The sequence below is a fragment of the Lampris incognitus genome, chromosome 8 (genome assembly GCF_029633865.1).
Source record: "Lampris incognitus isolate fLamInc1 chromosome 8, fLamInc1.hap2, whole genome shotgun sequence".
Taxonomy (NCBI): Eukaryota; Metazoa; Chordata; class Actinopteri; order Lampriformes; family Lampridae; genus Lampris; species Lampris incognitus.
In genome coordinates this window covers 17,681,919-17,703,234 of record NC_079218.1, presented here as the reverse complement: position 1 = coordinate 17,703,234, position 21,316 = coordinate 17,681,919, and the positions used below count along the sequence as shown (strand labels likewise).

The 21,316-nt window shown below is 43.5% G+C and overlaps 1 protein-coding gene across 2 annotated transcripts; it reads left to right on the top strand.

Moving 5' to 3' along the window:
• The first annotated feature begins 1,116 nt into the window (after nt 1-1,116).
• Nucleotides 1,117-21,181, top strand: zgc:163098 (uncharacterized protein LOC100037380 homolog). 2 transcript variants are annotated; one of them, XM_056284515.1, is made up of 23 exons: nt 1,117-1,218; nt 2,765-2,843; nt 3,115-3,226; nt 3,529-3,644; nt 5,939-6,006; nt 6,097-6,191; nt 7,627-7,691; nt 7,770-7,935; nt 8,062-8,261; nt 9,545-9,588; nt 11,345-11,449; nt 11,549-11,615; nt 11,952-12,127; nt 12,235-12,397; nt 14,208-14,287; nt 14,391-14,478; nt 14,572-14,700; nt 14,878-15,067; nt 16,118-16,198; nt 16,287-16,350; nt 16,940-17,090; nt 20,461-20,639; nt 20,734-21,181. In XM_056284515.1, the coding sequence occupies exons 2-23, from the start codon at nt 2,766-2,768 to the stop codon at nt 20,858-20,860; spliced, it is 2,544 nt and encodes an 847-aa protein (XP_056140490.1). In that variant the 5' UTR covers nt 1,117-1,218; nt 2,765; the 3' UTR covers nt 20,861-21,181. The 2 variants fall into 2 exon arrangements, with proteins under 2 accessions (XP_056140490.1, XP_056140489.1); XM_056284514.1 differs by having other exon boundaries at nt 1,119-1,715.
• Nucleotides 21,182-21,316: the final 135 nt, after the last annotated feature.

The window sequence follows — 21,316 nt, the reverse complement described above, 5'->3', positions numbered from 1 at the left end:
GAGATTCCACGCAGGTGGAACAGCGCCTCGACATGCTGGAACCACGAGGCCGGGTCGCTCTGCCAGAACTCTGGGAGTTTCACAGCCGCGGCGAGAACGGCCGGCTGTGAGAGTTGGGGCGGCGTGGCCGAAGTGGATTCACACTCCTCTTCTGCTCCAAACATGTTCAATTCGGGGTCACCAATGTGGCAGGAATGAGGAAAAACACAGGAGACCAAGGCGAGTTTGATGTTTATTCCTCAACTCTAAAAACCAACTGCAGCAGGAACAACCCTGCACCGGCAAGCCCGGGAACGTAAACCACGCCACCAGCTCACAGTCCTGCTGGGTGAGAGGCATAGCCCCTAGTGTCCGCCACAATGTCAAATGTTGCATCCCTAAAAGAATATCTATCCCATGTAGGATAGAAGCTATTCTTTTTTTTCCTTTTAAATTTAGATTTTTTTTCTCCTTCCCCCGTTTTGTTGTAGTGGCGGCACGGTGGCGCAGTCGCCTCCCAGCAAGGAGGCTCTGGGTTCGAGGCCCGGGGTAGCCCAACCTTGGGGGTCGTCCCGGGTCGTCCTCTGTGTTGAGTTTGCATGTTCTCCCTGTGTCTGCGTGGGTTTCGTCCGGGTGTTCCGGTTTCCTCCCACAGTCCAAAGACATGTAGAGGTCAGGTGAATCGGCCGTGCTAAATATTGTGTATATGTGTTGACCCTGTGTGATGGCCTGGCGGCCCGTCCAGGTTGTCTCCCCGCCTGCCGCCCAATGGTTGCTGGGATAGGCTCCAGCATCCCCGCGACCCTGAGAGCAGGATGAACGGTTGGGATAATGATGGATATTTAGATAATCAACACGGCTCTACAACATACAAACCAGGCGATTTGCAAACCGGAAAAACGCTTGTGCTTTCGGTATTCTACTTTGATTTAAAATTCGTGCTGATTATTTAACAATAAAAAACATCAAACCGCAAACAACACATTTTGCTAGTTCATTCCCTAACTCGAGACGCAAATGTAACGCAGACGTAATAACCGAGGTCCGAGAACGTGTGCGCGCTCCCGCGACTCCGGACGATCAACTTTGGGGATTCGATATTTTGCATACACCCCGCCTACCTTCCCGAGTTGGAAACCTAGCGCTGTGGTAGCATGTTGTGATGGAGCGCTATTCGTCGTAGGCTAAATGGTGACGCGATAGCATTGCAAACCTTGTTAAGTTACAGTTTTAGCTAAGGTAGGAAGCTGCACGGATGTGACATTACCGGTATCATAAGTGGTGGTTTTGGGAAATGTTTTATATTGTTACCGACGCTTTCCACCATCAGCAATAGGGTCGAATCGGGTTAGCGAATGCTAACCTCAATATATGGCTTTATTGTACCTGTGTGTCTTGCAAGATGCCGTACGCGCTCGACATGGTTGGTGGCTAACAAACAATCGTGTGCCGACGTTTAGCATAGCCGCCTACTCGTTCGAGAGTCGTCATTGCTTTAGACCGGCGTCTGCCTGCACTTAAAACGTTTGTTTTGATGGCTAACAAGAGCTAACGGTAGCAAACTCTAGTACTAGCTAGGTCTAAGGCCTTTTTTTCTTAGTGTTGTCAGCCCTCTCTGTGAAGTAGACTCACCATTATCCGCAGTTCATCGGGCTGCAGGGGAAATTGGGAGATTTTTCTGACCGTATTAAAGAGTTGGTGAAAAGAGTTAAGACTGTGCTAAATCTGTCGTGAAGGTATGAGTCACTTGTTACCCTCACTTACATTTTAGTTTACGATTTGTACTATATGTGATGTGCACGCTTTGGGTTGCCTTTACCGATGTCTTCGCATTCAGACCTAATTTCACCTCCATTCAGTCAGCAGCAGAGGTTTTGGGCAGCCTCATGACGCCCCAAAAAAGATTTTGCACCAATCTAGTTGACTTATTACAAAACCGTGGTTCATTTCAATGAATGGTGGTGTTGTCTGTGTGTAGCTGCAAAAAAACTCCAAGTGCTGCACTGTATCTGTAAAAGCAGTAGTCATGTACTTTTTGATTAATTAGATGATCGCTCAAACTTCAACGAAGCATTCCAGTTATTTTTGATTTTAGCCTAATTTTCCTCATCATTTGATGTGTTGCACATCAATTCTACTAAGGATCTGTTTAGTTTGACCATTGCACAGTGATTTGAGGTTGATTAGGCGGATGGATTCACGGATCCCAAACTAATAATGAATCGGACCAACAGCAAAACGTCTTTAAAAGATATACTTATTTCATCTCTTGTTTTGGTAATGGCCTCAAAACACCAAAAGGGTCTCTCCCAGGCTACAACTAAGCCATCCAAAAAAAGAGGGATTTTGCAGACATTTTAATTGTGTGCTTCTCCTTTTTACACTGATGGACTGTGTTGGAGGCCTATCTGGCATGTCACTAGTAATGGGATAGATGAGATCAGATGGACAAGCTGACAATGAGTGGGGAAAATAAGGCCAGCGTCAAAAATAACCCAAATTATCCTTCACATTGTGAGAACAAAGTTAAAAAGGCATTAAATAGTGAAACTATCCTTGATGCTTAATTTTGCATATTATGATTTAACGGTGGATTGGTGTTTGATAACTATCAATAAATAATATCTGTGCCTAAGAAACCCACAGACGTCACGAAGTTTAAATTGATATTATTGGTTTTTGGATAATTACTTTAAGTGTTCAGGTTTAAACAGGTATTAGTTAATATATGATGGAAAACTTAATTTTAAAGTAACCTCAATTATTTTGTTCTTGCAATTTTAAGCATGGCAGATAAAAAAGGAAAACCTGTCAGTGCGATGAAAACATTGACAAAGAAGGAACAAGAAGAACTCAAGAAAAAAGTAAGAGGAATGGGGACGGTATTAGTTTGTTTATTGTCATTTTAGTTTTACCTGTAATAATTTTGATGTATGAGGTAAGCAGTCTGAGGCTGGCATTTTGCAAATATTGTTTTCACATTAGAAAATACATGTGCTTGGTATTGCCATGTAGGCATATCAGTCAGTCACTGCTCGTAGAAGTCATGGCATCAAAGCACTTTCTGATCAACAGTTGAAGGAGAGAAACCAAATTTGTTTTGTCTTTTCCACACTTTTAACTCTACTTATTCAGGAGCAAGAAAAAGCAGCCGAGGTTTTTGAAGAATTCTTGGCATCATTTGAGAGTAGTGACAAAAGTGGGGTGAAAACCTTTGTTCGCGGTGGAATAGTGAACGCGACTAAAGGTCAGTAGCTGGGGAATTACTGCATTCACAATAGCATTACGAAGGGCTGCACTGTCATAGCAGTTTTGTGTTTTGCTGTATCGCACCATATCTGAATATTTTCCCTTTTGCATGAAAAATGTGGAAAATATTTACTTTAATAATGATGAACAGGATTGGCTAGGAAATTTAAAATCATTATTGGTGAGAGTCTGCCCGAAACCGTCAATGGTGCAGCTGATGAGTGCACGACGCAAGAAACAGGCCTGTACTGCAGTGTATTAAAACTTTTTTTTTCCTGTGTCTGTATTTTTTTTTTGCAGAGGAGGAAGCAGCAGAAGTCAAAAAGAGTAAGCTTTATCGACCCTCCACAAAGTTTACTACCCCTGTATCCCAGCCTCATGTTTCACCAGTACAGTCTCCTGAAATCAAAAAACCTGTAAGTTTGTCCATTTAAGCACAATGATACCATGACACCTAATTGCAAACACTGTTATTACTTAACATGTATAATGTGATATGTAAAAACTACTCGCTACTCAAAACCTCTTGTTTATCAGTGCTTCAAGTACAGTATTAGTGAGAGTTTGGGGCGGTGGTAAACATTGGTGTTGGAACCCAGCCCAAGCCTTTTCCATTTAGTTTCATAATTTGTTGTGGATTTGAAATAAGTTCCAAATTGTATACTTCCTTATTAACACATGGAATGAGTGAGTTTGAATGGTAAGTATTTCTTTTAATGGGGTCGAGAAATAAGGTTAGAAGAATAATTTTTATTTTGCATTTTACAACAGGATGGTTTGCCAGAACTGGCAAAGCATGCGGCGACTCGGGAAGGGGAAGCAGGGCTTGACTCAGGCTGTGTTCAGCCAGGGAGGGGAACTGTTGACCCGGACTGGGGATGTTGTCGAGCGGTGGAAAGAACACTTTGAGGAGCTCCTGAACCCGGCTAACATGTCCTCAGTGGAGGAGGTAGAGTCTGAAGACTCAGGGGAAGCCCCACCCATGTCCCTGGCAGAGGTCTCTGAGGTAGTTAAGAAGCTCCTCAGTGGCAAGGCGCCGGGTATGGATGAGATTCGCCCTGAGATGCTGAAGGCTCTGGGCATTGTTGGGCTGTCTTGGTTGACGCACCTCTTCAGTGTCATGTGGAGGTCTGGGACAGTACCTGTGGAGTGGCAGACTGCGGTGGTGATTCCCATATTTAAAAAGGGGGACTGGAGGGTGTGCTCCAGTTATCGGGGCATCACATTGTTCCCCCTTCCTGGGAAAGTCTACTCTAGGGTGCTGGAAAAGGCTCCGACCGCTTGTCGAACCTTGGATCCAGGAGGAACAATGCAGAGACCGTTCTGGCCATGGAACAACGAACCAACTCTTTACCCTTGCGGAAGTGCTGAGGGGGGCATGGGAGTTTGATCAGCCAGTCTACATGTGTTTTGTGGACTTGGAGAAGGTTTACAACTGTGTACCCCAGGGCACTCTGTGGGGGATACTGTGGGAGTATGGGGTACCAGGGCAGTTGCTACAAGCCATCCGGTCCTTGTATAACCAAAGTGAGAGCTGTGTCCGCATTCTCGGCACAAAGTCAAACACGTTTTCGGTGGATGTCGGACTCCGCCAAGGTTGTCCCTCGTCTCCGATTCTGTTTGTGATATTCATGGACAGGATCTCAAGCCGCAGCCAAGGTGAGGAGTGTGTCCATTTTGGGAACCTCAAAATTGCATCTCTGCTCTTCGCAGATGATGTGATTTTGTTGGCTTCATCAGAACGCGACCCCCAGCATGCACTGGGGCAGTTTGCAGCTGAGTGTGAAATGGCCGGGATGAGAGTCAGCACCTCCAAGTCTGAGGCCATGGTTCTCTACCGGAAAATGGTGGATTGCCCCCTCCGGGTTGGGGATGAGTTGTTGCCTCAAGTGAAGGAGTTCAAGTATCTCGGGGTCTTGTTCACGAGTGAGGGTAGGATGGAGCGGGAGATTGACAGGCGGATTGGTGCAGCATCAGCAGTAATGCGGACGTTGTATCGGACCGTTGTGGTGAAGAGGGAGCTGAGCCGGAAGGCAAAGCTCTCAATTTACCAGTCAATCTTTGTTCCAACCCTCACCTATGGTCATGAGCTTTGGGTAGTGACCGAAAGGGTGAGATTGCGAATACAAGCAGCTGAAATGAGTTTCCTCCGTAGGGTGTCAGGGCTCAGCCTTAGAGATAGGGTGAAGAGCTCGAACAGCCGGAGGGAACTCAGAGTAGAGCTGCTGCTCCTTCGCGTCGAAAGGAGCCAGTTGAGGTGGTTCAGGCATCTGATTAGGATGCCTCCTGGGCGCCTTCCTTTGGAGTTTTACCGAGCACGGCCAACTGGGAGGAGACCACGGGGTAGACCCAGAACTCGCTGGAGGGACTACATGTCCAATCTGGCCTGGGAATGCCTTGGGATCCCCCAGGAGGAGCTGGAGGGCATTGCAGGGGAGAGGGACATCTGGAGTGCCCTACTTAGCTTGCTGCCACCGCGACCTGACCCCAGAGAAGCGGCTGATGATGAATGAATTTTACAACAGTGAAGGCTGTCAGGGCCACAGCTGCTAAATAATATTGGGGCACACACTGTCTAACCATGGAATGACTGAATTAGATAAGAATATAAATTGCTTATAAACTGTATTTACCGTTACTGCTTATGTACATTAAGTTTTGCACAGAGCCAACAATAAAGTGAAACTTTGTCTGTTTGCTTAACTCCTAGACATTTAAAAGAAAGACCGAAGAAAAGAAGAAAAGTAACCTTGAACTCTTCAAAGAAGAGCTTAAACTGTAAGTGTTTTCTGTAACATATTGCGTTTTCTAGCATATAAGTATATTCCTATGTGTGATATGAATTGTTTAATATGAATTACTTGACAGAATACAAGAAGAGCGTGAAGAAAGGTACAAAAGAAAAAAAAATGACCCTGAAGGAGTGGGATACGGAGATGGGGACACACCATCGAGACGATCAAGTAAGAGTCATCGGATCAATGGGTTAGATGTTTTTAGTTTTTGTGTTCCTGGTTAAATATATTGGGGAAATCTCATTTTTGTCCAAACAATAAAGGCACCAGCTGTACATAGAATAGTCCTAGACATTCTTGTCACTCAGTCATATATTTCCTCATGATACTACTCTGTGAATCGTGACCTTAGTTGCTCATCTTTTCTGTGCATTTCATTGTCAAAGCATGAATTCCATTAGGTAAACCTTTAAAAAAAAGCCGTTTTGATTCAAATCATTTCTTGATACATTTTGTGGATGGGATTCACCAGGGTGCCAGTAATTGTCAGATACAAAAAAAAACAAAAACCCACACTTAGCAGACTGACAAGTAGGGGTGTAAATCATAAGTTTCATCATCGATATTATGTTGTTTCTTTGGTCAACGATATGATATTTGCTGATATCACAAAGTCTGCCACAATAAGATTTCAGTTCAATTCAGGGGCCTGCGAACTATATAAGATGATGTCATATGCCCACATAAGACAATCAGTTACATTTATATCAACACACAAAAAGCAGCTAAAATATGATTTGACAATTTTATTACTGAGCTCTTTCAGACATTTAAATGGAAAACAATCTATTCTTTTTAGTATGGATTGGTGTTTTCACTTTGCGTCAATGATATTGAATCGTTGATCACTGTCAATTCAATGATCAACGATTCAATATCATTGATGCAAAGTGAAAACACCAATCCATATCATCATCTTTAAGATATGCCTAGGATGTGAAAATTTTAAAGCTCAATATCTATAAACCACTGAGCACAGAGATAGAACCTTGTAAATCCAAAGTGAGGAAGCATAGATGTGCATGGTTTATGTTCATAATGAAAGGTCATAAAGGGCTCTTTAAGTTAACTGATAAAAACATTTGCAATTAAACATGAAAAATGTGTCACTATATAGTGAACAACATGGTCTATTTTTATTCTTTTTATTAAAAAGAATAGATTGTTTTCCATTTAAATGTCTGGAAGCGCTCAGTAATAAAATTGTCTAATCATATTTTAGCTGCTTTTTGTGAGATTTAGAGATGATATGTTATCTTCTAATACCAAATTGAATCTAGCCAATGGCATATTGATGCCCACGTTCTTCTAACGGTGCTCAGCCACCATTGTCTTAGACTAATCAAACGCCCTCCCCTCACAAAATCCCACCTGACTGTTAAATTTTAGACATACTATATCAAACTGCAAAAGTTTATTATATGGTGCTCTAAATCCCTTCACTTTGTACCCTTTTAAACCAATTTTCAAACAGTTTGGCCCCGAGCTGGTAAAAATGTTAAGATGGTGTTAAAAGTTACCACAATCTTTCATGGACTGAGCGCAAGTGTACTTATGAGGCAGCTGTAATCTGTGTTGACCCCTATTCCATGTCTCCCGACAGCTTTTTACGATGACCTAGCAGTGCCAACTACTACTAATCTCTACATTAGCTGTATTAGCCCAAAGGTAAAGGAAATCACCTTCTTGGATTGGCTTTGCAAGGTGTCAATATATGATTCACACTGTGTTTCTAATGTGTTTCAGATGAATGAGGATATGCTCTGCAAAGAGTTTGGTAAGTACGGTCCACTTGCCAGTGTGAAGATTATGTGGCCCCGGACGGATGAGGAGCGCTCCAGGACCACAAACAGAGCCTTTGTTGCATTTATGACAAGAAAAGATGCAGAGAGAGCCTTGGCTGCACTAGATGGTACAGTTGTCATCTTAACAGCCATCAAAATGTTATTTATCTAGTGACAATACTTTTGTATTAGATGTCAAAGTTCTCCACTGACTGTATGCCATGTGCGATTACCTTTTATTTTTCCTGCTATAGGTAAAACTGTAATGGGGTTTGAAATGAAGCTGGGATGGGGGAAACCAGCTCGCATTCCACCTCAGCCCCTCTACACACCAGTAGGTGTCAGGGCCTTACCGCCACCCCCATCGGGCCTGCCTTTCAATGCTCAGCCAAGGGACCGCCTCCGCAATGACTTCACCAGGCCTTTGAACAGGTCCAAGGGGGAGTTTGACAAGGTAAAATGGTCTCTCTACTCATATATTTGCATGGTAATTACATTATTATTTGTTACATTATAATGTCTTCTACACCAATGATAAGTTACGGAATTGGTGTGTGCTATAGGTGATCATGCAGTGAATGAATAGAACATTACTTTTGAGCTACTACATAATATGTTGGGATTATTTGAATGTAACCGATTAGGAATTCGGCAGCACGGTGGCGCAGTGGTTAGCGTGGTTGCCTCATAGCAAGAAGGTCCTGGGTTCGAGCCCCGGGGTAGTCCAACCTTGGGGGTCATCCCGGGTTGTCCTCTGTGTGGAGTTTGCATGTTCTCCCTGTGTCTGCGTGGGTTTCCTCTGGGTGCTCTGGTTTCCTCCCACAGTCCAAAGAGATGTAGGTCAGGTGAATCGATGAATACTAAATTCCCCCTAGGTGTGTGTGTGTGTGTGTGTGTGTGTGTGTGTGTGTGTGTGTGTGTGTGTGTGTGTGTGTGTGTGTGTGTGTGTGGGGCCCTGTGTGATGGCCTGGCGGCCTGTCCAGGGTATCTCCCCGCCTGCTGCCCAATGACTGCTGGGATAGGCTCCAGCATCCCCGTGACCCTGAGAGCAGGATAAGTGGTTCGGATAATGGATGGGTGGATTAGGAATTCCAGTCTGCAAAAGATTGTGCAAACGAGTGGGAAAATTAGCCTCTCAGGATGCTTTTTTTTTAAGTGGACACTGGCTCCTCGAAGTGAAAATTCTTCATTTGGCCTGTATGTGAAACCAAATCAAAACAAACACGACAGCAAGCTGTCAACAACAATTTGTTCTGAATATTGCAACATATAGATTTCAAGCTACTTTTAACTAGAACTGGTCCAAGGTCTGAATTCAAGAATCCAAACAAGGTTTTAGAAGCAATACTCTGAAGGGATTATGACGAAAAACACTTTAGTTTTGTGTTCTATAAGTTTCTACTTGTTTTTCTTGGGATATGTAGGTCTATAGCTCGCCTCTTAAGCTGTAGTATAGTTTATTTTAGTAAAGGGTGAGTGTTATATCCTAATGCATGGGTTTGGCCCTGAAAGAATTCAATGTTACATATTGGTGAAATTTGTGATTTAAAATAGTATTTCAGTTTTAAAGCTGGAGATGTCTCCTAGATGAGTTAGTTGTACAGTTTTAACTGTTTCTCCTCTCAGTGACTATGAATGCTTTCATCGTTTTCTATGCTGTATGTATCCTGCAGTGTTTCATCTGTACAAATACTCACTCTTTTATATCTTCACCATTTGATGTGACTTCACGAACAGAGTCTGTCCGAAGCCATAGTCAAAGTGGTTATCCCAACCGAAAGGTACACACACTCTTATCTTCTTGTTACTTCGACTGACCTGCTGTTCTCTCACTAGTGTTGTAGGACAGAGGCTGTGGTGCACTGTTACTGTCTCCATACAGAGTGTGGCAGAGCACAAGCCCCAGTCCTAAGAGCTGTCACTATATATAGAACACGACAACCAAGCACAATTTCCAAAATTTTGCATTATTATGTACAGTATTCCACCACTAGCTCATTTGAGTGGGAGTTTTGACAACACGGCCTTAATGACACCAGCAACTTAGGACTGGATTCTTTCACTTTGAATTTCAGAGGTGCTCATGGCCTTACATTAACAAAGTTTATATGAACATGTCCTTTCTTTCCCCAGACTTTTTGAATTCCTGAGCGTATTCGTATTCTCTCTGTATGGTTATTGTAATTTGAAGGCACTGTCTTTCTGTAAAATGCAGAGCTTTAGACTACACAATATAATGTTAAAGGCATTAATTTATGACAACATCTTACTATCGGTTGCGTCCTGGGTTTCCTCCGGGTTTGCTGAGATACTGCAGACAAGATACAGCTAGAAGGCAGATCGATTTTAAAAATTCAGTCGCTCTCTGTAGTAGCAAGCTGTGTTGTTAGTGCCACGTGTAGTGCTACTCAGCAAATTAAGACAGTCCCTCATGTGAGAACAATGAGAATTATTAAAGTTATGATTGCAATGATACAACTGACACATTATCTGAGCAATGCTGCATGAATATGAATATGATGTATTGTTCTACTCTTTTTTAGAATATTTAGACTAAAAGTCCCAATCTGAAGTTCTGATATGGTGCCTTTCACTAAAATATATTTGCCCATTACTGATTTTGGTTATGCCTTGAGTTATTCCAGATATCAAGATGAGTGATTTTGATAACTTTTGATACCATGGATGATGGCTGTAAAAGCCAGACTTAAGTGTATATATGTTTGTATATAAAGGATTTAAAGGGTTTTGATTTGATTCTAAACTGATTTTGAACTGCTGCCTGCTTGACAATGGTCCCTGAGCTTTCCTCATGTTATCATTCAGAAGCACAAATCAGAAGATTTTTATAGTCTGCCGCCTGACAAACTTTAGATAAGAAGATATATTCAATATATTGATGTAAATATTGCAGTAGCAAATTCCTACAGGATGTAAAGCAGCCCTCATCTAGTTTGCATTGTGAATACTTAAGTTGTGCAGGGCCAAAGTAAAAGTTGCCTCTTTTTGAGTGAACAATGATTTTAATGTATAATTAAAAACTTTTAAGCTATGCAGTATATTTTTTAATTTCTTATTTTTATTTTTTTTATTTAGTCAAACAAATTCTGGATTGGAACTTTAAATTTAAACCTCAGCCACTGCCCATGAGCAGTTATTGCTCTTGCCTCATTATGACTCCTTTTACCCCTTTCACAAACATAACTGGGAAATGTGTTGTTGTGCTGATTCACATCCATCCTGTGTTGGATGTTCAAGTTGCAATCATGCTCACACAGCATCAAAAGCAGATGGGTTTAAACTCTATGCCACCGTTGTGAAAATTTGGTGCTCTCAAGAGAAGCGGGCCTCAATCCATATTTCAAATCTCAACCCCCCCTACCCAGGCTGACACCCATATTACCCAGTTCACCAAAGGGCTATTGGGAAATCTCATGCAGCATCTTCAGAGACAGGCAGGATAAGGGATTCAGGACCAGAGTGCAGTGTTTGCTTTGACATAAACCCCACTATTATGTGCTCTCCTCTTACCCACAGGAATCTATTAGTCCTTATTCACAGGATGATAGAGTTTGTGGTGCGTGAAGGACCCATGTTTGAAGCCATAATTATGAGCAAAGAGAAGAATAACCCAGATTTCAGGTGAGGTGTTTCTGCTGGGATTACCCTGGCTCCGGTTATTCGTCAGCCTACAACTAACTATGCTGGATACGTATGTTTTTCTTTTTTTTATTGTCTCAGGTTCCTCTTTGAAAACAAAAGCCAAGATCACGTTTACTACCGCTGGAAACTCTACTCTATCCTACAGGTATGTCAATCTCGTCTGCACCTCCTTCGTGGCAAAGACCTTTCATCAAAAAAGATGGGAGCTAGAGCAGTGTCTTCCTGTCACTGACTGAATTCATTGACTTTGGTTTTATCTGTGGAAGTTATTTGTTGCCCAGTGATAAAAATCAAACTCTACCCACTGACTGAAAACTTTCTATCTATCTACAGGCAGCGGTAACTACCGGAACACTACTTATGTAAACTCTTTCCAGATAGCTAACGCTACTCCTTGATAATGAGAATATGGCATTTCTCTACAGGAGCCACTGTTTTTTCTGCCCCTTACCCACGTGCCCTTTCCCTCCCCTCTCCATAGGGAGAGTCCCCCACTGAGTGGAGGACCAGTGACTTCCGCATGTTCCGAGGAGGCTCAATATGGAGGCCGCCTATCCTCAACCCTTACCTCCAGAAGGAAGGTAAGGGAGCAGAGGAGGATGTGGCTGCTGCTTCCCAAGAGGACGAGGAGGTGAAGAAAGGGCAGCTCAAAGCTGAGTACGTCAGTGTAAAAGGCAACGTGACATTAATGTGAGTGATTGCAGCAAAACAGAGGAACAACTTGCAGAACTCTTTGGTTTTCTTTTGGCTTGCGTACATTTCAGATGCAGACAGAGACTGGAGACACTGCTAAGAGAGCTTACTCCACGAAGAGAGGACATCGCTGATGCCATGCTGTTCTGTCTCGGAAGGGCAGAAGCAGCAGAAGAAGTGGTGGGACACGTCACTGAATCCTTCTCTCTGCTTCAGACACCACTACAGAAGAAGGTTATTTACATTACTTACATGTTTGATATACTCAATATGTGGCTGTATAGACATGGGGGTGTCATTTGGGGCACATACCACAGGCTTTAAGATTATGCAGGCATCAGTTATTTAACGTGCATTTAATTATGACTTATTAGTTAATACGTACATATTATTACACCTTGTGCTCAGTGCAAATTCTATAGGTGAAGAAAGGTACATTGTTCAAGGAAAGTGTACTTGATGTAAATTGCAGTCCTAGAACATGATGCTTCCAGTACATGTCTCCTTTTTTGTATACTTTGACAGCATGACTCTGGTGTTGTAAATTAAAAAAAAAAGTCCTGACTTAGCAGATAGCATGACAGAAAGACAGAACTTTTGACTGATTTAGTTTACTGGCTAATGTTAGCACAATTCTCTCAGCATTTTTTCACAACATGACTATTAAACTTTAAAGAATTGAAATAGAAGCATTGTATGATCACAAGGTCAACCAGGCCTCAAACCAGAGCCAAAGAGAGCATTCTTGTGCCTTCAGGCAGTGCCAAAAAACAAATAAGATAGACAGTGAAATAAAGTATTGCTTGTGAAGTAAGACCAAATTAATATTTACACCTTTACTTAAAAATCTCAAAAAGTTATTTTGCCCTTATTTCATTAAAGTGGAAGTAGACAACTTTTCAACTCCCCCCTGCCCCTAGTGTTTCCAAGTTGTATTATTGTTTGCACTGCTGTCGGAAAGACAACCGTATCGGTTCCGTTTAGTAGCAGCCTGGCTACTGTCCAAAGCAAGAAACAACAATGTAGTTTTGTATATTGCCTTTCAAGGAACCCAAGGATGCGTCAACCATGGGAATCCCAATTTGAACTAGAAACCCTGATCTCAGTGCTATGAGTAAAACATCTGGTAGTGTTAATAAGTCGGCAGGTTGTGTTGCTTACTGATCCAGTAGAAATAATGCCATCTGAAAGTCGGTCAGAACTCTCAAGTCCTGGAGCGCTCTCCATTGAGTGAGTGCCCGTCCGAGGTCCACTCTTGTTTTATCTCATTTTCTGTCACTCTCCCTCCGCCCTCTTTGCCTCCTCCGTCAACTGGGTTCTTTTTCTTTTGCCGGGTAGAGTTTCCTCAGTTACTTCGGTTGTTCCACCGTCCACCATTGCCTATTCTGCTACTGGGTGGTTCACGCACTTCCTGTGCAGTAAATCGATTTGCTGGGGAAAATCGTGCCTGGTGGCACACAGAATTGCATAGTGAAAGTGAGGCTTATAGAGAACCAATCTAAACATTGATAGTGTACTATTCTATAGCTATTACACTGTGCAATCAACATTTACTGCATAATGATGAGTTAAAGATAAGATGCTAACATTTTCAGTGGGAGTGACAAAGAAGAACAGGATTAGGAACGGGTATATCAGAGGGACAGCTCAGGTTGGGCGGTTTGGAGACAAAGCAAGACAGGCAAGATTTGAGATGGTTTGGATGTGCGAAGGAGAGATGCTGGTTAGATTGGGAGAAGGATGCTGTATATGGAGCTGCCAGGGAAGAGACAAAGAGGAAGACCAAAGAGGAGGTTTATGGATGTGGTGAGGGAGGACTTGCAGGTGGCTGGTGTGACAGAGGAAGATGCAGAGGACAGGAAGAGATGGAAACGGATGATCCGCTGTGGCGACCCCAAACGGGAGCAGCCAAAAGTAGTTGTTGAGTTAAAGCAAAAAACTTGTCTCCTTCCACTTTTAAGTCAACAGCGCTTATCCTGGTAATATGGACGACACATCATTGTGACTCACATTGCATCACATGTTTTTGTCTCTCTTACTGCAGATTGCCAGGTTATATCTTGTGTCAGACATTTTACACAACTCTTGTGCCAAAGTAGCTGGTGCATCCTATTACCGGAAATAGTAAGAAATTTGTCCTCAGTTCAGCATAACACCAGTCATATTTCAATGCTCCCTGGCCTTTCATCTGCAACTTGTTAAATGTTTGTTTTCTTTGTCGGTTTAGCTTTGAAACAAAACTGTCCCAAATATTTGGAGACCTCAATGCAGCCCACAGAAACATACAAGCCAGGTTGCAGGCTGAACAATTTAAGGTAATCAAGCCTGCTATCATTGTTTTTCATTAATAGAAAAAGGGAAAAGAAATAGCACTGTGCTCACTTTTGTTCCATCTCCTATCTTCACAGCAAAAGGTAATGAGCTGTTTCAGGGCATGGGAAGACTGGGCCATATACCCAGAGCCCTATCTAATTCAACTGCAGAATATCTTCCTGGGCTTTGTCAAAGCAGGAGAGGAGTTAATAGAAAAGGCTGAGGTGAGTTGGATTTATATCCGCTCTGTACTGCTAACATTTTTCCCCCCAAAGTCAGCTGATCTAATAGAGCGGCCGAACTAATAGAATGGCTGTTCTATCAGTTAGTTGTACTGTTAGATGGGAACAGGAGTAAAAGTACAACTCTCACAGGCAAACCTGCTGTGTTTTCTCTCTCAGGAGACGTCCTCAGATTTGGATGGTGCTCCGCTGGACGGGACACCTTTAGATGGTGCACTAATGGATAGAGCTTCCCTGGATGACCTAGATGGCTGCCCAATGGGCTGGGACCCTCTGGATGGAGTGCCTGTTGACGACATTGACGGTGTTCCATTGGGAGCTGCTATGGATGACATTGATGGAATGCCTTGTAAGTCAATTTTACAGATTTTGTGTGAAAAATAGCCACATTTTAGGGCTTCATGGCAGTTTTTTTTTTACATTTTCAAGATTTTTTTTTTTCTTCATTTAATAGTGATAGTAGAGAGAGACAAGAAAGGCAGGGAGAGAGAGGGGATGACATGCAGCAAAAGGTCTGGGCCGGATTCGAACCCAGGCCGCTGCAGTAAGGACTCAGCTGTATGTGGTACACACTCTACCAGGTCAGCCACCAGGGCACACCCTTTGGTGGCAATTTAATAGTTTTAGAAGCCGTGGGGAAGTGGGATGGGTATAGAGAAAATGTCCTCACAGAAATTAAATGGGATGAAATTTAATAAGCCCTTTGGCCAAAAGGAGCTGTTACCACAGAAAATATTAGCATACTTGTCATGCTAATACAGATTAGATTCAAGATGGCAGTTTACAGATCTATGAATTTGCAAGAATATCAAAAAATTGACATTTTCAAGAGCCCTAGAAGAGTTATTTTTTTGTTTAACTTACTGACACCTATGGTGTTGCTGTTTAGAGTGGACTACTCCAAATCCCAGAATCCCGTTAATTCCAAATGAAATATTTTCCACTGTTGTTGTGTCGGTACCTTCCCTACTGCCAAATCGAAAAGACATGGGTGACCTGAATTTTAACCATAGTATTGATTTGTGAAATCTGTTGGTAAAGGTCGTCTTATGAGCTTGGTCTGCTCTATCTGCTTGTTAGCCAGAACAGTATTTGTTCCTCTTCAGACTTTCCACTACCTGCCTTATTGTTCCACATTTAGCTGCTATGGGGCAGACATACTTGGTGCTCTGCACCGTATGATTTTCCCATAAAAGTCTTACCTGACAGTAACCATTAAAATGAGGAACTACAAAAGCAGTCATGAGCTGGATATTCATGGATTAGCGTTTGACATAAATACACTGATGATAGTAGATGTCAGAAAAGTACTGATTTCCATGTTAAATCTTCACGATTATAACTTTAAAACATATACAACAATAATTTTGGTTGTCCTGACCATTTTTCCCTTGCTTAGTGGATGATGGCAACAGTCCTCTTTCCAGAGTGGCTTTGTCTAAATGGGAGCAGATGGGTGACAATGAGGCATTTTCCCAAGGTATTGTGAACCCCCACATCACAGTGACTTTTGAATCATGCTACTGTGTCCACTGTCACCCCACTCATCCTGATGCTTTTTCCTTCAGCCAAGACTGAGTCTAAATGGGATGCCGTACAAGAACAAGACAGCGATGACGACATGAATGTAGGGTGAGGCCCATGTACATGCTCTCCTGTGTGTGTGTGTGTGTGTGTGTGTGTGTGTGTGTGTGTGTGTGTGTGTGTCTTCTCCTGGATCGCTACCTTGCTGTGATGGAGAAGCTTGCGTGTACCAATGATCCCAAGAGCTATGCCGTCCGGAGCTTGGCTCCTGATAGGGTCACCTAAGGCGGATTGGTCAAGGGTGAGGTTCCAGACGAAGCAAAATCCAACAAAAACCTCAGCAGCGGAAGATGTCTCCAGGTCACAACGGCAGTGAAGGTGGATGAAGGCTGCAACAGAGGGTGGTCCCCAATCGTTTTGGTTCTCCATGTCATTGGACTCTGGCCACCTCCTGCCAAGGACTGTGTGGTGGCTGCAGGCGCATCAGCCACTCCACATAAAAAGATGTCACACACAGGCGTCCTCCCATTTTGCGGCTCCAGGATCAGTCTCCACACCCACCTGAGCACCCAGAGGGAGGACAGTCATACTTGACCCCGAGTGACCGTCGATGAGTGTGTGTGTGTTTGTGTGTAATGTTTGAGTAATCACGTTTGAGATTGATTTGTAGTTTGAGCTAACTCTCTCTTTGCTATAGTTCTAACCATCAGGACGGAGGCGGGAACTCTGAGAGTGACAGCAGCGATGACTCCTGCAGTTTGTCCAGATACGAGGGTGCAGACTTTGAAAGCACCCTCAAGCGTTTTCAGACGTCTGAGAGCAAGAAGAAAAGGCTGAGAGAACAGGAGGCAAGTGCACATTCTCTTTCATTCATAGCATTCGTTTTTTTGTCTCACATTGGGAGATGCCTATGGCGTGACCTCATCAGAAACTCCTATTGCATTTTGCCAGCCAGGATTGGCTAGAACTAAGCGTGTCTGTCAGGGCGGGTGGAGACCTCTCCCCCTATAAAAGGGCTTGACACTACACCGCCAGTAATTCAAAATCCTCTTCTCGCTATGAGCATAAGTTCCTAACACTCTCTTGAGCTAACTGTCTTTCCGGAGCCTAGCTAAACTGTCCATAGACACGAGCGAAAACTCACGTCACCAAGTACTGCTCATACTCGTCTGTCACCAAACAGTAGTCTGAGTTGCTAACTGTGCAGAGTAGTAATTACTTTGGCTAGAAAATCTTGAGTGGCAACACTCTTCAGTAGCAATACCCAAAGTAGAAATACTTTGACAAATTAATGTTAGCTCCTCTTGGTTAACACATTACAGAGTAGCAATGCTCCCACTGTATAACCCACCTGGAAGTCGCAACGCTCCCAGTTGGTTCCCACTATTCCCTAGCCACACCAGGTTAGCAATAGCACATGCAAATACAGTGTAGCTTCACAGCTAACAAACCCTGCTAGTGACAAATGCAGCTGCCGCTAATGTCTCCATTTAAGCAGAGGAGAAAACACAGGCGCGAGCCTGCCCTTGCGAGAATAAAATATCCAGTAGGGACACTCACCAGATGTGTATGATATGATATATCTTGGCCTGAGATATGCACAATGCGCCTTTGAGCCCACAGAGGTGTGCATTCACTGTAGCCAGTTCACCCTCAAAGTGCTCCATTACCGACTGGCATGTCAGACGAACTTATCCGGTGGTGGCCCGATTCTGCCTTCAACCGCAGCAGCTAACAGACCTCACTGAGACGATGGCTCTTGAAGCTGAGGCTGGTCCAAGTTTGGGGGACCAACCTGACTTCATTGACCTGATGCCCCAGAAATTAGCTGGGCCCAGCCTTGCGGCAGGTCCGCTGGATTGTGCAGTGGAAATGGCAGCTGATGGTTCGGATAGTGGGTTGGAACACCTCATGTCCGATGAAGATGATGAGGACAATTCTTCACTGGTACTGTCAGGCCAGGTTGCAAAACCCCAATCCTCAATGGTGAGTCTGACGGGAGACCTTTCTTCCCACAAATTGTTAAGCTTGCAGGACGTGCGCAAACGTGCGCCTGCTGAGCTCAGAATCCAGTGGCCGAAAGTTCAAGCTGAGTCTCTTATGACGGAAAAAGTTGCCCAAAGCTTAGAGGATGGGAAAACAACTCCTGCCGATTTTCCCAGAATTACTGGAAGAATTTACTTTAACTTGGCGCAACAAACCATACAGGGAGAAGCATCCTGTGGCAGGCAGCTCCATCCTTGATTGTGAGGGGATGGAGAGCCATGCTCTCCGCAACATGTCCCCGGTGGAGCCCGAAGAAGCAGCTGGCCTGATAGTCCCCCTGGATGCAGCGAGCGTGATGGTTCTGGATAGTTGAGACCATCCAGAATGCTAGGGCCCCTTGACAAGGTCCCTTTATGACAGCAAATGGTAAATTTTTGAGAAATGGTGCTCAGACTTACAAGAAGTTCCCTTTCAGTGTTCGGTAGCTGTGATCTTGGCTTTTTTACAGGACATGGTGGACCAAGGGAAGGCTTTCTCCACTGTTAAGGTGTACTTGGCAGCTATCTCTGCCTGCCATATTAGTTTTGATAGGAAGGCTGAGAGACAGCATCCCTTGGTCTGCCACTTCATGAGGGGCGCACACCGTAACCTCCCGGTTTCTAAACCACTGACCCCTTCCCATCGTATCTGATGCCCTTTCAGTCCCACCTTTTTAAGGGTGACCTTACAATCTTACCCTGCCTTTACGCCTAAGGTGTTAAGAGTCATGCTCCCCAATTGACCGTGTGTCCTTCAATCCCCTGCCATTCTCCTCAGATGAGCATCAGTGGTTACATATGTTTTGTCCAGTGCGAGCCTTATGCATCTTACATGTCTCTTCCGGGAAGCCAGTCTCAAACCAGCAGCTCTCGCTGGATTGTGGAGGCTATAGCTTCACCTTATAGCTCTAAGGGTTTATAGCCACCAGAGGGGCTGCGTAAACATTCTGCCAGGGGTCTCACCACCTCATTGACCCTTTTCAGAGGGATCTCCATTCAGAAGATTTGCGCTGCAGCAAGTTGGGCCTCTCTACACACTACCAGTTTTTACAGGCTCGATGTTACTGCTCCTCCATTAGCCCATTCAGTGCTTAGTGTGGCTAAGTCTCGGGCTCATTTTGGGACAGTTGGTCCCTCGGCAACATCTACCTAGCAATCTGGGAGTCAGTATTTCCCAATGTCAGACACGAAACTAATGCTATGAAAAGAGAACTTTAGGTTACTGACCTAACCCCGGTTCTCTGGGTAGCATGTGTGAGAGTCTTACCAGACCACTCTCCTTGCATATTCGTAGTTAGGAAGCAATGAACATTTTTGTAATGACTGGCAGTTTATTTTCAAACCCTTTTATAGGGGGAGGGTCTCCACCCTCTCTGACACTGATATACTTAGTTCCTGCCAATCCTGGCTGGCAGAATGCAATAGGAGCTTCTGATGAGGTCACGCCATAGGCGTCTCCAAATATGAGACACTCAGACATGCTACTCAAGAGAACTGGGGTTACATCAGTCACCTAAAGTTTTAATGTCCTTGCTTATCTCTGGCACCCAACCTTACTCATCAGTCAACAGTAATGGCATTCATTGTAGTAGTGGCCATTACTTATACTGTCCACCATTTTAGATTTGACTCTGCAGAAAGTTGTCTATTTTCTACAGTTTCAGACAGCTACAGGTCCTTTACGTAATTTAGATGGGTCAGCTGAGGCATTTTCAGAGTATAAGTAAAACTCGAAGTAATGTCTCAAATGTAGGTGAAAGTGATAAAGATTCAGGATGAGTTATTCTGACAAGAGGGCCAGAAAGTCTGGAATGAGCATGCAACAGGAACAGGCTGCTTAGAAAAGTGGATTCTGGTCACCTGTTTAAATTAGTGTAGTTTTTATGCCATGCAGTTTCATTATGCTCTTGGGGCAATAGAATTCAATCCTAAACTGCTACATATATTCTTACAGATCTGATATGTCTTGTTTTTTTCAATATTTGCTCAGGTGGGCTACCAAATCAAAAATGGCAAAACAATGATTTGTGCCATTTTATTCAAAATAAACCATCCAAATGGTAGTATTAAAGTAATAAGAACTGGAACCAAGACGGGGAACTAAAAAAAAAAAACTCAGCCACAATCTTTTTTTAACAAAAATACACATGCAAAAATGTTAATCCTTTCTGAATATTTCCACTGTCAATTGTAGGAGGTCAAAAAGGATGGCGAGATAAGGAGTGAAAGATCTACATCAAAGTCAAAAGACGGATCAAAGGACGAGAGGAGGGACAAAGAGAGGAGCAAAAGGAGTGAAGATAAGGACAGAAGAAGGGGACGAAGCAGAGACTCGGATGAGCAGACCCAGAAATGCAAAAGCATCTCTCCAAGGCAAGTACTATGAGATGTTTTCTCTGCGATGGAAATGCATTTACTGTCATTTTGCTTCTTTGATCGCTGACACAATGTTTTTGGGATATCACAGACCAAGGTCTCCCAAACGGTCCAAGCGCTCCAGATCCAAATCATCAGACAAGAAGGTACGGAGGTCCAGGTCCAGATCCAGGTCACCACATCGCTCCCACAAGAAGTCAAAGAAGAACAAACGCTAACCACAGACCTTCAACCTTGCCTTTCACCTTTGCCCCGATTTAGTCCGTCAGCATCCAGGGATTTCTGATTCAATGCTTAATGTACCAGTGTGCAAAACACACTACTCTATCCCACCAATATCTCTGATGCGTTCTTCAGACCAACTGACGACTCTTCCCTTCCGTACTTTTGCCCTGACTTCTCCAGGCAAGATTCAGCACATTTTTATATGAAGTTCGAACACTGTAATTAATTTTGTTTTATTGTTTGTTTCTAAAATGGGGACTAATTAGAATGTCGCTGCCAGACTGTGACACTTAATAAATCACTCCTGGTGATGCGTGTGCCTACTGTTTCAGCATTTGTTCAGAATAGGAGGAGGGTTTCAAGGATAGGGCAAGGTATCCCAAAAAAAATCGTTACTAAACTGAATTTTGGATGAAGGCATGAGAAAGCTGTTGGATTTTAGCACTGAA

What these genes read in the sequence shown, in the direction of transcription:
- zgc:163098 (XM_056284515.1), top strand. Translation starts at nt 2,766, where the DNA reads ATGGCAGATAAAAAAGGAAAACCTGTCAGTGCGATGAAAACATTGACA. An exon ending in AGCCTTGGCTGCACTAGATG is followed by an intron (nt 7,936 to 8,061) that starts GTACAGTTGTCA and finishes TTCCTGCTATAG; the next exon opens with GTAAAACTGTAATGGGGTTT. An exon ending in GCATCCTATTACCGGAAATA is followed by an intron (nt 14,288 to 14,390) that starts GTAAGAAATTTG and finishes TTGTCGGTTTAG; the next exon opens with CTTTGAAACAAAACTGTCCC.